The 14,815-nt window shown below is 37.1% G+C and overlaps 1 protein-coding gene across 1 annotated transcript; it reads right to left on the bottom strand.

Moving 5' to 3' along the window:
- Positions 1–8,571: 8,571 nt before the first annotated feature.
- Positions 8,572–14,553, bottom strand: LOC149076010 (uncharacterized). Its single transcript, XM_089245480.1, has 2 exons — positions 14,364–14,553; positions 8,572–9,999 (listed from the first exon to the last, which is right to left on the bottom strand). Exons 1-2 carry the CDS (start codon positions 14,500–14,502, stop codon positions 9,266–9,268), a joined length of 873 nt encoding a protein of 290 aa, XP_089101606.1. The 5' UTR covers positions 14,503–14,553; the 3' UTR covers positions 8,572–9,265.
- Between the last annotated feature and the right edge of the window lie 262 nt (positions 14,554–14,815).

The raw sequence follows: 14,815 nt of genomic DNA, 5'->3' as shown, positions 1-14,815 counted from the left end.
CCGTTCCGGAAAGAATAGAAGTGCAAACTTTCAGCCGACATTCCATGTTTTCATGTATTTTTCGGTGATAATGACAATATCTCCTATTCATGATCCCAATTTCCCACATTTTTTGCTATTAAATTAATTTTAATTTACCTATTATCAATTAATTTGTTGAGTATTTAGCAGAATTCATTCCCTATTCAAACTCTCACTCATACTACTATACATACGTCTCACATATGACATACGAGATGAAATTCGATAGCATCGGGTCAGCTAAAGAGAAGGTGCGAAACAAAAATTATTTCCGTTTCATCTTAACGATGGCAATCAAATGCCAAGAGAAGAGAAAGTTTTTTCAACGAACAAAGTTTTTCCAATGTCTGAGAAAGATCTTCTGCCGTTGCTTAAAACTCGTGGAGTCCCTGTAGGTAAACGACAACTCGATTATAACGTCAGAATTTTGTGTAATCTTAAGGTCGTTATAACCAAGTTTGACTGTGTATACATATATTAGTTTGAAGGAACTGACATTCAAACCGGTATGTATGCAGGGTGTTCTGTTAATGGACCGACAAACTCAGAGGGTTGTTAGTAGGCATCAAGAGGAACAAAAAATTTGAATGGAACTTGGTGTCGCAAACCATGTTGAGAGGGTGAAAATCGCGAAAAATCGCGAAAATCGCTCAGGCTCTGAGTCCAGAGGAGACGAAAGGTGGATGTCAGTTGATCGCTGAATGCGTTCGTGGGTTCGTTCACCATATCTGACGTAGGAGGCATGTGGTTCATGCGTGATGGTGTCCCTGCATATTTTTCTCGCGAGGTGTGTAATCAACTCGATGTTATATACTCAAGGAGGTGGATTGGACGCGCAGGACCCGTTGCTTGGCCTCTACGTTCGCTAGGTCTCAATCCGTGACTTTTTCCCCCATGGGGTCCCCTTAAATCCCTCGTTTATGCGACGCCTGTGGACACACCGAAGGATCTCGTACGCCGGATTGTCGTCGCTGCGGCACACATCAAAGGCATACCCGGTATCATCGGGCGCGTCCGGGAATCATTTTTACGTCGTTGTAGACTGTGCAATTTACGTCAGCGGCTGCCACTTCCAACAACTCTTGTGATAATTAGTCAAATAAATCTTTTTGTAGTTATTATTCTACTTTTTGTCGTTCCAGCGTGACGTCGAAACCTTCATGCATTTTTTGTAACATTCACCCTCTCAATGTGGTTTGCGACATCATGTTCCACTGCAATTTTTTCTTCCTCTTGATGTCTACTAACAACCCTCCGAGTTTGTCGGTCCATTAACAGAACACCCTGTATAGTATCTTCCGATTGGCCTCCTGCAATTGTCACGCCATTAAAGCACATTCCAACTCATAAACATTAATCCTTTATTTTAAAAAAACTGATTTCGATCAATAACTCGCTTTGAATAATATCATATTTTTAAGGGTTTATTAAATAGATTTTTCTTCATCCAATGATAGCAAAATCAAATGGACTCAAAAATAATTAATTTGAAAAAATCATTTCGTCAATTTTACCAGTATTTTCCTCGCGTTATAGAAAATTTGAGTTTAATTACGGAACATGTTATACGAAAAACTTATTACCGAGTTTCTTTCAGAAATAATAAATATGAAAACCGTATCTCTCTCTCTCTCTTTTTTTTTAAATAACTTTTTCCACTGTCAGAAAATAACTTTACTTCAGTCACTACTGACAAATTGTCACACGCTCTCAACCATTCCCTTCATTAAAAATTTTTTGGATGCAAAGTATAAATCAGAAATCCTATTTTCTCAAAAGATTTCTGATTTTGCCGTGTATTTGGCTGAGCTCATTCACTATTCAAACCCTCACTAATGCTTACTACCGTTCATACGTCTCGCAAATGACATATAAGATGGAATTAGATAGCATCGAGTCAGCCAAAAAGAGAAGGAGCAAGACAAATAAAAATTATTCCTGGGTCACCTAAACGAAGCTAATCAAATGCCAAGAGAAGAGAAAGTCTTTGGCAGCGAACAAAATCTTTCCAATGTCGAGAAGGGAATCTTCACTCTCTGCTTAAAACTCGTGGATTTTCCTTAAAGATAATTATTCGTCGCTTAATTTCTCCTTCGACCGATGATTCTTCGCCCGTCAGCTCGGCCGTCGTAATATAATCCTAAATTGGATAGACATGAACTTTCGTGCAAGACGGAGCGAGATTATCGTAAGGTAATTCGATATAATTATTCTCATCCCTTGTTATATTCGGATGTCTTTTATAGGGTATCGATCAATCGGTGGAGTACTTTGGCAGCTGGAGAAAATCCAATCGCTTCGTAAATGAAGTGAATAAGAAATATATATATACGAGTATACTCGTTAATCATCTCTCAGGTAATTACCTAACCTAAGCAATATGGTTATTCGTGTGCGGTATTAGAGTTGTTGCTGCTCAAGATTGAATTCCAGGATCATAACTAATTACGGAATGGTTATGAATTCCAGGATCATAACTATTACTTATGCGACGTTCATGACAGATTCGTGTTTTCTTAATTTTGCTAAGTCATGATCGTTTTTACTTTTAGAATATTGCTTCGTTCGAATACCGGAACGTATTTCTGGAAATGAACGTGTCAAGATGAACTTTCGAAAGGTAATTTTTCTGTCTCCGTCGGGAATCGAACCGTGGTCTTCTTACAATACGGGTAAGCTCACTAATCCATGTACCACAGAGATATAACTACAGTGCACGTCACTTAATGTGATCACATCGGGACACGGAGTTTCTGATAAAAATAACCGATTGACAACTACCCGACAAAAAGTCTCAGTTGCCTGTAGAATGAACATATGCCCCGTTTGGTTGAACGGGACAACTCCGTTTTTCTTTCCAACATAACAGTTTCCGAAATGTTGATGGTGCATTTTTTTTTTCACATTGTTTTGAAGCAATATTTTTTTTTTTAACTAAAAACCTTTTTTATTCAGAAAATTGTGAGAAGTTAGAATGAAACTATCTAATGTTATTACAGATTACAAAGAATTTTCATAATGTTAATTGTGTTCTATAAATTTCCTTGTGAAACTTCCAGCCGATGAACTGTGAATGTGGTCCGTTGAAAGAAGCTGATCCATGAACTGGAAAAATGGACTTTTTTACTTTAAACAGGCCTTCACTATTGTTAATAAAAATTCAAAAGAAACGCTACACGCGAGTGGATCATAGCGGCTATTACGGCCCGATTAAGTCACTGTTAGATCTGACCCACCCACCCCCCCCCCCGCTAGACAACATAATCATAGCATAATTAAAATATCCCTAAACAAAATTTTTTTTGAAAACTCTAAAAAAAAAATTCATAGCACACTATTCCGGTACCCTGTAAGAATGACTCGAGCCAAACCAAAACGACAGAAATGACTTGGTAAAAAAAAAGAGAAAAAAATAGGCCAAAATAGGGTACTAGCAACCACAGATAATTTCAATCAGATCACCAGAAAATCTGGAGATGGCGGCACTTGTATAGATCATATCTACTATAGAACAAAAATGCATACATATCAAAAATTTATTGTGTAAGATACTAAAATAACTGCTCATTTCCCAATACTAGGTTACACCGAAATAAATACTGTATACCCCGAAAAATTAATAACAAAATCAAAATGAATTATAAAGAATTTGTCGAGAAATCTCTATCGTAAATATAAACTTCAAATAATATATATATGAGGAAAATTACATATATAATAAATATAAACGTTTTTAATGACATTATTACTTTGAATAGAAACCTATGGGAAACAGAAAAGTAAATAAAGCGCAAAAATGATAAAAATTGGATAAATAAACATTTAAAAAATAGACAAAATTAATATCAAAATAAATTATGCAAAAAAAATAAAAAATACCCCCCCATGTTAAAGATTATGAAGATACGTATAAAAATTATGAAAAAAGCTCTGAAACAAGAGATTAAAATAGTGAAAAATGAGTACTTCAGAAAAAAAATTTTAAACTGTATTAATGATATTCGTAAGCAATGGAAGTTCATAAACCAAACAATGACAAATAAAAAAATTTTACCTTGCCATATAGAGCAAATTGTAAACATATGGCCGAAAACTTTAATGTAGATTTTATAAATCGAAATTTAGATAAGCAGTCCAATGTGGGAGCTTCTTTAAACTTTGAAAATAATGCATCGATATCTTCAATGATAACCGGTATTGGAAATAATGATCTACACCAAATAATCTCCAAACTGAATGAACATAAAGCGACAGGATATGATGACATTTACAGCAAAAATGATCAAAATTATAGCCAAATATCATAATAATCTGTTATTGTACCTGATTAATATATCGCTAATTGAAGGAATTTTTTATCTAGAACTTAAAGTATCTATTGTATACCCGATTTTTAAAAAAGGTGACAAAAACCTTTTATCTAATTATAGGCCAATATTCTCCCAGTACTCCCTATCTTTTTTCAAAACTAGTTGAAAAATGTATGAAATTAAAATTGATTAATTATTTAAAGCACAAACTATTTCGCTGAGAATCGATATGGATTTCAAACAGGAAAAAGCACTTAAATGGGTAATTGCAAAAGTAAATGAATACCTAAATCAAAGTTTCAACAACAACAGTTACTCTATATCACTTTTTATTGATTTGGAAAGAGCCTTTGATAATGTAGATTTAACTGTACTATTGAATAAATTAGAGAAAATTCGTGGTGAGTTTTTGCGATGGTTCGAGATGTATTGGTATACTAACAGGCAGTTAGTAAAATGAACGAAAATATAAGTAGTAATTATCTTGAAATAAAAAAAAGGAATACCTCAGGGAACAGTACTCGGACCCACTCTTTTTCTAATCTATATTAATGATTTATGCTGCTTAAAATTGCATGGTAAGATAGTGTCTTTTGCGGATGATACTGTTTTGTATGTCGAAGATAAAAATATTTCCCATTTGATTACTAAAGTTGAAGATTACCTAAAACAGATTAACGTGTTACTAACAACAAACAAATTGCTCCGAAACATTGAAAAAACAAAATTCATGAGTCTATAAACTAGAGATATAAAACCTGGAACCCCAATACCTTAAAATTACACACTACCACGATAAAAGATTTTCGGACGACAAACAGTTGGATGTTTTCGTCAGGTATGAATAGGTATATTAGCGGATCAGACAGATATATCCTACTTCTGCCAGTCAATGAGATAGATGTAAGATGATACATCAAATTTTACAACAGGAAATTGAAACAGTCGGAGTCTATTTTTCTGAATGCGGCGGGCTGCTAGTTCACGGATGTGCGATTCAGAGTCGGTCAGCATTGCGATCAATGAATTTCCAGTGTGTGCGAAGTAAGTGTTTCTTTGAGAGAAAGAGAACTATGGGATATATTTTGCCTTTCAAGTTCGGCAGCCAAATACATGCCCAGTTGCAGCGATGAGCTTGAACAGGTGCTATGTTCCATTTTTACTGGAAGGGTGAGTTTTGATAGCAAACCAAGTTGGAGCGTAAGGCTTTTTGAAACTGCTGAGACTATTCTGTACAAATATGTTTGGTCTGTGCTAACACCTTGATCAGAAAACTCTGTTGAAATAACTTGAAACGAAACACCGGTTTTTTCACACATATTTCTATATGTTTGCCGATCCTCTCTGAAAATGTTTTGGGTCCCGATGTGCTGACGTCAATATGTAGAAACAAGTATCGGAAGATTAATTCGTTCACATGCAGTAAACAGATAATCCACCGCAACGTCTTATCTAACCTTTTTTTCAAGCAGACGTGTGACACCTCCATATTTACCAATATTCACATTAGTTCCACGTCACACCCAACTGCCACTAGACTCTGTAGATATTTCTGATTCCAAGAAGAAATCGAAGATTGCGTTTTCTATGCATTCTGATGTGTCAGAAGCTGGTGCTTCGATGCTGGTTCCATTATCAATGGAATATGTTCAAGAATGCTCCGTCTATGCATTTTTCCGTCCTTTTCTGATGTAATTAAAGTTTTATCCTTCCGTGTCCGTCGATGTAAACAGCAATTATTTGTTGGACTTTGGTGGCTCGTTGGTCGATTAGAAATATTTTCTCTCTGACAGGTATTTTTTTTTTTTTTTTGTTTGTTTGGGACAAATGCATTGCATTCATCGATGTTCTTATACATGCAGGATGAAATAAATGTCAAACAATAATTTATGACGAGACTCTTCAAATTGCTTCTTCGGTATTTTAGGGTGTGATTTCAAAAGATTCTTGTATTTCATACATGGTACGCCTTCAACATCGCTTTCATTCGTTTATGTTGGACAGAAGGAATGGAAGCTCTTGACCATATTTCTTCAATTTTTGCCCCGACAATGTCCTCATATTTATACGAGGGCTCTTTATTAGTTTCATTATCTCGTTTTATCTTATGACGGTTCCACTCATAGAACTTCACAACATCTTCTTAGGTTGGTAATATATTGTATTTAATGTTACTTGAATAACGGACATTTCCACTTTGAACGAGTGTGACACAATCTCGCCTTATTTCAGCCGGAGTTATACTGGAAAAAATGGGTGTCGCATGTGCACGCGTAGGGTCTTCCTGGACTCTTCCACACTCTACCCATCCATCCACCCCTCACACTAAAACGTGACGAATTTTCTATGTTTGCAGAAAGTAACGTGATGGGTTGAATCCCTAACTGAAACCTACCTTGAAAACAAAAAATCAAAAAATCGATATCAATCTGGAGGCAGTTACACAAATCAGAATGTTAAAAAAAACATCACAAGTGTTATTTTGAGACCATTTAACACCTTTTTTTTATCACTGCGCCCCTTAAAAAATTCGAATTTATTTTTTGACCCACCCTACTGAACAGCCTAAGTGGACTTTTAGAAAAAGTTGTGGAATGTCAGCCCGCTCATCATGCTGGCTTTTACTTAATTACTAAGTATTTAATCAATTATTCATTCTCAAAATTCGATCGTACAGTTGCGTTGTGTTTAAGACAAAAAAACAAATTAACATACAGTAACCCAGTTATTAAACGCACGGAGGCAAGTTAGAAGTTTAAAAATTATTTAATAGAGAAGTTTAACACAGCATACATCAATATAGACTATAATGTATCTCCTTAACAATTACTGCTTTATGCGATCAGCACCAATGCAATTAACCTATACTGTATCTGAGACATTACACCCTACATAAGAATTCAACAATTTCCTAACTGGACATTACGGGTTAAGGAAACGATAGAGTGGTGTACTCACCCCAGTCCTCGTGTGTGATCGCCTTGCCATCTTAGCTGCTGCTGTTTTTCCCGCACAGCACTTTCTCTAAGGCGGCACTATATCCTTTTTGGTTATATTCCGCGACTCTCCACTATATCTCGAGTCTGACTCCCTCTTACTATCTCTGCCTTGCCATCTCCGTCCTACTCTCTATCTCTCTCTTACTCTATCTCTTACTATCTCCTACTATATCTCTTACTCTCTCTCTTACTCTCTATATTCATCCTCAGCCTCCTGATTTTACATCCTCTTCGGCTCCTCCCTAGAACCCAGGATTCACTCCGTCTTCTAATTTTTCTTTCCGTGCTACATTTTAATTTGCGGCCTCAAGCAAGGGCAATTTGATTGGACTTTCGCGTGACCATTCCGGAGAAGATCGGTGCCATTCATCCCAAATAAATTTCGCCCCTTCCTAAATAATCAGAATTCCCACGTGCACCAGTCACCTTCATATCCATACCTAAGGCGACCCCCATGTTACAAGCAGAGCACAGGTGCTCTAATTGCAATGCCGCTTTGTATTTATATTTCCTCTCTTACGTCCATTTCATTATTCTCGCTCTCCCTAACTTCTCCACACCTACGCCTCAAGAATCGAATCTCATTCCGTAACAGCTCCTATTCACGTATTTTAGAAAAACACCTTTCTCTTGTCACCAAGCCTTGAGCATGCCAGGTGACGGTTATACACCCGTGTGAAAGTCGTACCGACAGTTTGCTTAAGGGTGGCCTATACATGACGATTCGATCTCTTTCTAATCTCCTCATTCTTCAATATCCTCTCTCTTTTCAAGTTGCGTTCAAATTGCATCTTCCTTTCAGTGAAGGTCCCGAATCCATTAACATCCACTATTCAGGTATTTTCCATCTTACATTGTTATTTCGTAGCTTCATACCTTGCCAGATGAATTGTGCTTCACCGGCAGTTGGCCTAAAGCACGTTCTTCCTTTCTTACATAATCTTATATCACTCGTGGCCGCCCTGCACGTGTTGTTTACAACTACCCAAAGTCAAGTTACCAAACACAAAGTCTCAATACCACACCTGTTACCTAGTCACCTTTCAATTAATCTTTTAAACACAAAATAATCCTTAAACAATTAACCATTTAAATAAATTAACAATTTTAACTAATTACCTTTATATTCAAATAATTAACGAATAATTATGAGCGGAACGGACCCGCTCATAGGAACGACAAGGATTATATATATTAAATTATCGTGTAGCTATTGATGATGTATGCCATCTCAATGTGGATCAAATGCAAAATATTGGTGATAATGTTCCTCTAACTAAATCTTCTGTTCTAGAATCTTTTTCAGGTGGTCAACCTCCAGTGTCAAACTTGCCGATAGAAGACAGAGTCGATGCATAAAATCCTCTATTGAAAGGGACCAGTTCGACAGAATATCCAGGACCGATGGTTCCAGTGCCACGTCAAACTTCGGAGATGAACAAAATGCCTGAACCGGCTGTCACAACGTCCAACCAGAACCAGATTGGTTTCCAAGACGAAGTACAAGACAAACAAGACCACCGGACAGACTGACCTGCACTTCATTTGAAAGGGAGGAACTGTGATGGCCAAAGATGCGAATGAAGTGATACTCGTGACGTAAACAGCGTGCGCCGAGTTCTATATAAAAACTATTGTAAGCACAGTGTGTTCGGAATCAGAGTAGGAACATGACCGGTTGTTGTGTATGAGCCGTGCGTATCTCAACTTAAATGATCGATGTTGATTCGGTTTGAACTTGCAAGAGCTGCAAGTTTAAATTAATATAGTTGCATTAAAATTAATTGCTGTTAGATCGCTTCGGATCCTTTATCACTCAGACATCTTACCGACGCTGAAGAGCATTTAGTTACATTAAGGGAACCTTTTTATTATTTACAATCCGATCAAAATAAGATATAATTCACAAATTTAATGAATTGAATTTAAAATAGTTCAGTCGAGCATCACTTCTGAATGCAATGATGATGCAGGGCTAGGAGTTGGAGACTGAGGCATCGATGCTACAGGTTGAGAAACAGTCTGGTTGCAGAAAATCTCAAAAGGGGTAGTGCCGAGGATTTCGTCAATGATATCCAGGGACCGCCGTTTATAGGCTCTCAGTTGTGCATCTGTCATTGTCATGAGATCCGGTAAAAGGCTTTTTAGGAATTGCTCCATTGAGTCTCTTCTTTCCTCTAAAGATGTGGCATCAATTTTAGCCTTCTTGGTCGCAAAATATTCAGTGAAAGTAGTCTCGTAGTCACTGACCTTGTTAGCACCCTTGTTTCCGCGTATTATTCTCTTGGTTGATTCAGGTTTCGGAGATGAGGATTCTTGACTTCCAGATTGTTCAGAAATGTTCTGCGAAATCAGTGAGGATGGTGAAGGAACAGTGTTTGTGGTCACAGAAGTCGACAATGGCGGTTGTAGGGATGAGTCTGGGGTTCTGGATTGTTCAGGTATTGAAGGATTGCTCGATGCATAGCTTTCCGATTGGTCAGCTATCTCGAAATCTTCAATAGGGATGGATCGGACATTTCCAACTGCTTTCTTGATAAAGGGTATGGTGAACTGCATCGCATCATTCAAATAGTATGGCTTTCTCATTCCCGATCCACTTCGAAATTGTTTGTGCTTCCTTACGAAAGAAGTCCTCAAGTTCCGCCATTTTTCCTTGCACTCGGTCACTGCAACATAAAAATATTAAGCATATACGCACAAGAATACATAGGCGAATACAGTCGAATCCCGTTTTAACGACTACCGTTATAGCGAAAATCTCGATTTAATGAACATTTTTCTGAATCCTCCAGATAGGTTTACATAGGAACAATGCAAAAACCTAGAATTCCTTTATAACGAAATTTCGTAATAACGAAGGGATTTCTCTGGTCTCTTGGAGTTCATTATAACGGGATTCGACTGTAATATATCAGCATCAACCGAGCTCACTTGAGAGAAAAAATTTAATATAAAAAGTGCATTTCATTTTTTTTCTGCTCATAAAAAAAATTCGCATACAGCCCGTAATGAAATCGCATTACTAAAATCATCCCGCATGATAATTCCTCTCATAGATACTGTTAGTTTCCAGCTTAAAATATTATTTCAACGACTTTTCCGCGCTTAATCGAATATTGCGCTTCCCACGTCAACTGTTAATACACATCAACCACTATACAGGGTGTCCTGTAATTCCTAATGTGGCCTTTATCTCATCAATTGTCCGGAATAGAGGTAAGATTTCAATTTACAAAATTACCCGCTCCCAGTTTTTAGAGTGAGAATACAGTATGTAACAGAATTTAAAAAAATCTAAATTTTTATACGGTCCTACTTACCCTTGTCCTGTAACTACCAATTAGAAAGTTGTTGCCCTGTCTCTCCTGAGCCCAATTTAAAAAAATTCCATGTTTCTAAGTGCGATATTTGCTAAGATATTTGAATTCAAAAATCTGAGAAAAATTATGAAAAGTTATTCCAAAACTAACGGACAACGCTCTTTTCCCTCATTTGTGAAGCGCTTTCCTAACTTTTCTCCGATTTTTGAATTCGACTATCTCAGCGAATATTGTACTTAGAGACTTGGGAAATAAGTCGGACAAGAATGAAAATTGATTTAAATTGTTATATGAATTTTTTATACAGTCGATCCTACTTATAATGATATCTGATATTACAAAGTATCGGTTTTTCAGTGAGCTTTTAATCGATTACAACGAACTGCCATATATTGAGGAATGTTTTTCTTCTTTTTTTTTGCAAGAATGGAATTTTATCCATTTCAGAAACAAAGTTCTGATGGAAAGTATTACTGAGGTATTCCCGAGTAATGCTATGGGTATTACGTCAGTACCATCTGTAGCTAAATGACGATCTCTAGCTATATATATAGCGCGTTAGCTCTGTTAATTCCCAAAACTGCACGAATAAAGAGGGGGGCAACGTCATAACCCTTCCCCACCCCCACACACACACACACACACACACACACACACACACACAACACCTTTGTCAACGTTTCTCAGTTTTTGCCATCAGGACCATAACAGTTCGATGAAGAAGCAGTTCTTTCTGTTTCTGTCATCCTGCGGCTCCCTTCCTCCAGTCAACGCTTACCCGCGGCTCTCCAAAATAGTCTAATAAAGAATCACTTCAAAGCACTGAACAGGCACACACACTAATATTGCAATCTTGATAAAGGTTGACGCGACGACCAGTTTTTGAGAACTACTGACTCGAGTATATTGGTTCTAATATTTTGTTCACAAGTTTGTGCATATCGTTAATATAAAAACGAGCGAATAATTTTCATTTTAATTAAAATTCCAAGTCTGAGCACCGCCTCTAGTCCGCGGACCATAGGTAGGAAAACGTTGTTTTGGGTGGATTTCCCGTATTAAACTCGAGCATTTATCATGTATCAGTTATAATGAATATCGGATATTGTGAATGTTTCTCAAATATCCGGGCGGCTTCGTTATATCCGGACTCGCCTGTACGTATATTATGATAATTACAAATACAAATACAACGCCACAACAGGCAAACTGCCCAACGAGGTGGCTGACTTAAAAACATCATGGAACCCCGAGCCATTTTTTGGAGACCCTACCTACTACTGCTACACCCCAAATGCACCCCCCCACGGAACCCCCCAACGAATAGGTACATGCGGGAATGTGCGTGTATGTGTAGTGCAACCTGACGTAAAGTTTGTTTCTGTGTAATGTTTGTTATGTGTAGTGCTGCCATCTGCCACCAGTTTTTTTTCTAACTATGAGTGAAGTGTTATGATTGAATGATTTATCGTTGTAGGACTGTTGCTCTCTGTGGCGAGACTTTTTAACAGGGAGATCGGCTCGCATTTGCGCCTTGAAGTTGGGAACCACAGAAAACCAACGACAAAAATATGTTGACATTTCCTTTCCCCATATATTTATATTTTTATCCCCCCCCCCAAGCACATTTTAATTAGGGCTGGTCTGATTAATCGGGTCGGTTAATCGATCAATTGTTAATCGCAGTTAAAAATTTTAGTTGAGTTGATCGACTCTATTAATACGAACAAAATTTTTAATAAAAGTTTGTGAAGTTAAGGTTGTCAAGTTAATAACTTGATTTTTTGGAAAAACCGATTAGATAACTTATAAATCCTATTGTACACAATAATATTTTGGATAAGTGACCATATTTAAAACTATTTGAATCAATATTTTGATCAAATTAGATTCAACGAAAACTGATGATTCCAGTTTCAAATTGAGTTTGATGGGAGTTTTAGATAACAACCAAAATTTTTATTGTATCCACTATTAACAGTAGTTTTTCGTATTCCTGGAAGCATCAGCTCATCTCCACAAGTACCATGCGAGAGAAGTTTCTATTAAAACAAGAAACAATATAATCGAATGTAGTTTCGAAATCAGTGAATAATAACCAAAAATAACCGATTTTAAAAAAAAATGTTTTGGCAATTATGTTCAGCATATTAAATTGCTTGAAGCGGGGAGCCATAATTTCTTAACCTATTGCTATATTTGTTTACATCTACCGAATAGGTGAGTGAAATGCATAGATATAATATAACCAAATTAATTAACCAAAAATTAATCTTATGTCTATGGTAAAATGAATAAATATATTTTATAAAATTTATTAACATTATATGGCCACAAAAAATATTCGATTAATCGATTTAAAAATTTTGATTGACCAGTTAAAAATTTTAATCGATTCCCAGCCCTAATTTTAATTCATTGCTATTGGCCATTTTAGCTATAATTGGCAATTTTTTCAACGTTTGACAACTTTTCTGGTGCAATTCTCACCAATATAAACTTGTGCGTGCTTCTATTTAACAAAAAACACTATTTGATGCGAACAAACTACAGAGGCGATGACATGCAGAAAGCATTGGGGTTGGGGGAAGGCGCATTGCATTGTTTTTTTCCGAAATTATTGAGGGGGGAACGCCAATAATATAGTATTTTGTAAGGGGACGCTCAAACTCCCCCCCCCCACTTACAAAATTTATAAGGGGGGGAGCTCAAATGGTGTCAGCTCCTAGGTTCTGGCTCCTTTGCCCAACCACCACATATTTTTTCTGTCCTAAAATTTTGTCTGAACCATTTTTTTTAACCCTTATAGCGGCAATCCCGAGATATCTCGTCAAACGTGATCTGCATTATTTCGGTCAACCCAAAATATTTCGAGTTCTTTACAAGCTTTTATTTTCAGCGTGGATCAGGAAAGTTTTTAAAAAACCATTAAAGGGTTGAGATGCTCTTAATTGTTGAATTAAAAAAAAATTTAAATAGGTTGCATTTTTTCCCCACGATAGAAGTTTGATTATAAATAGATCGGAAGAAAACCTCAAAGCACAACAATACGAAATTTTCTTTTTAATGATATTAACAAACAATTATAAAACAAACAAATCATAAAAACATTTTAAAGCTGTCCAAAAACGCAGTGTCAAAATATGCAAAGAAATTGGTAAAATTTGTCACATGGTAAAGAAAAGTACGCTTTATTGAATGTCTCCTCTTGTGTCTGCGTTTCCGATTTCCCCCTCCCCCCCCCCCCGAGTTCTGAATAATTCAGTCCTTTTGGGAATTTGTACTGTCTTCTGCCCTTTCTCAAATTCCTCCCCCCCCCCCAGCCCTTTTCCTGAATAGTAAACTCAACGCTCGGGACACCAAACCCCTCCTTAGTTTCGTTCTTGACCAATAGTAATAAGGCCGTAGCGGAAGACTTGGAGGTCTGGGTTCCCTTCCCCCCCCCCCCCCCGAAATGTGAGAAAATGACCGAAAAAAGGGAAAATGGCCAAAACTATTGTTCTATCACTTTGCCGCCGCCCCCCCCCCCCACGAACGAAATTTCTGTAACGGGCCTGAATAGTAAACAAGTGTATTTCAATCACAAAATTAATAAAGTATACCCAGTTTCTAATAAGGCGTAAGTTTTAGGACAGTGAAGAATGAGCAACACGCGACCAACAAACCGTGCGGTTTCGCAAAACAGTAAAATAATATAATGGATCATATACCTGGCAGTTTGGTTACCTTGGCGATCTCCCTCCAAGCTTTATCGACGCAATCCTGTATCGAATAATTAGGTTTGGTGAAGTCATATAATTCAGGATATTTTTTGACTTCAGCCACGAATTTCATATTAAACGACTCCATTGTGTGCAAAAACGATTTGTTCGACGCGATAGAATTCGCACTTCCTTTGCGCGTCGAGTAAACAAAGAACGTATTGTTCGCGTCGCTATCTCGTCGTCTGTTGATCACGACAGAATCGCGCCGTTGGCGTGTTTTTTTCAATACTACAACCGGTTTGCACTGGTTATTTTACTTGGGAAAGAAGAATCGACAAGAGCGTCGCGGGTGTAGTTGTATCGCTACCGAATGACGTACTGTGACCAAATGACATGTTTTTACGGGACATTCTCGTGTTTTTTTCCATAAATTTTGTTGTTTCGTTTTTTTTTTAACG

Source organism: Pholcus phalangioides, unplaced genomic scaffold, assembly GCF_987345545.1.
Source record: "Pholcus phalangioides strain wild (caught in Gottingen) unplaced genomic scaffold, Ppha-v1.0 ptg000015l_1, whole genome shotgun sequence".
NCBI lineage: Eukaryota > Metazoa > Arthropoda > Arachnida > Araneae > Pholcidae > Pholcus > Pholcus phalangioides.
This window is presented reverse-complemented; position numbering and strand designations above follow the sequence as displayed.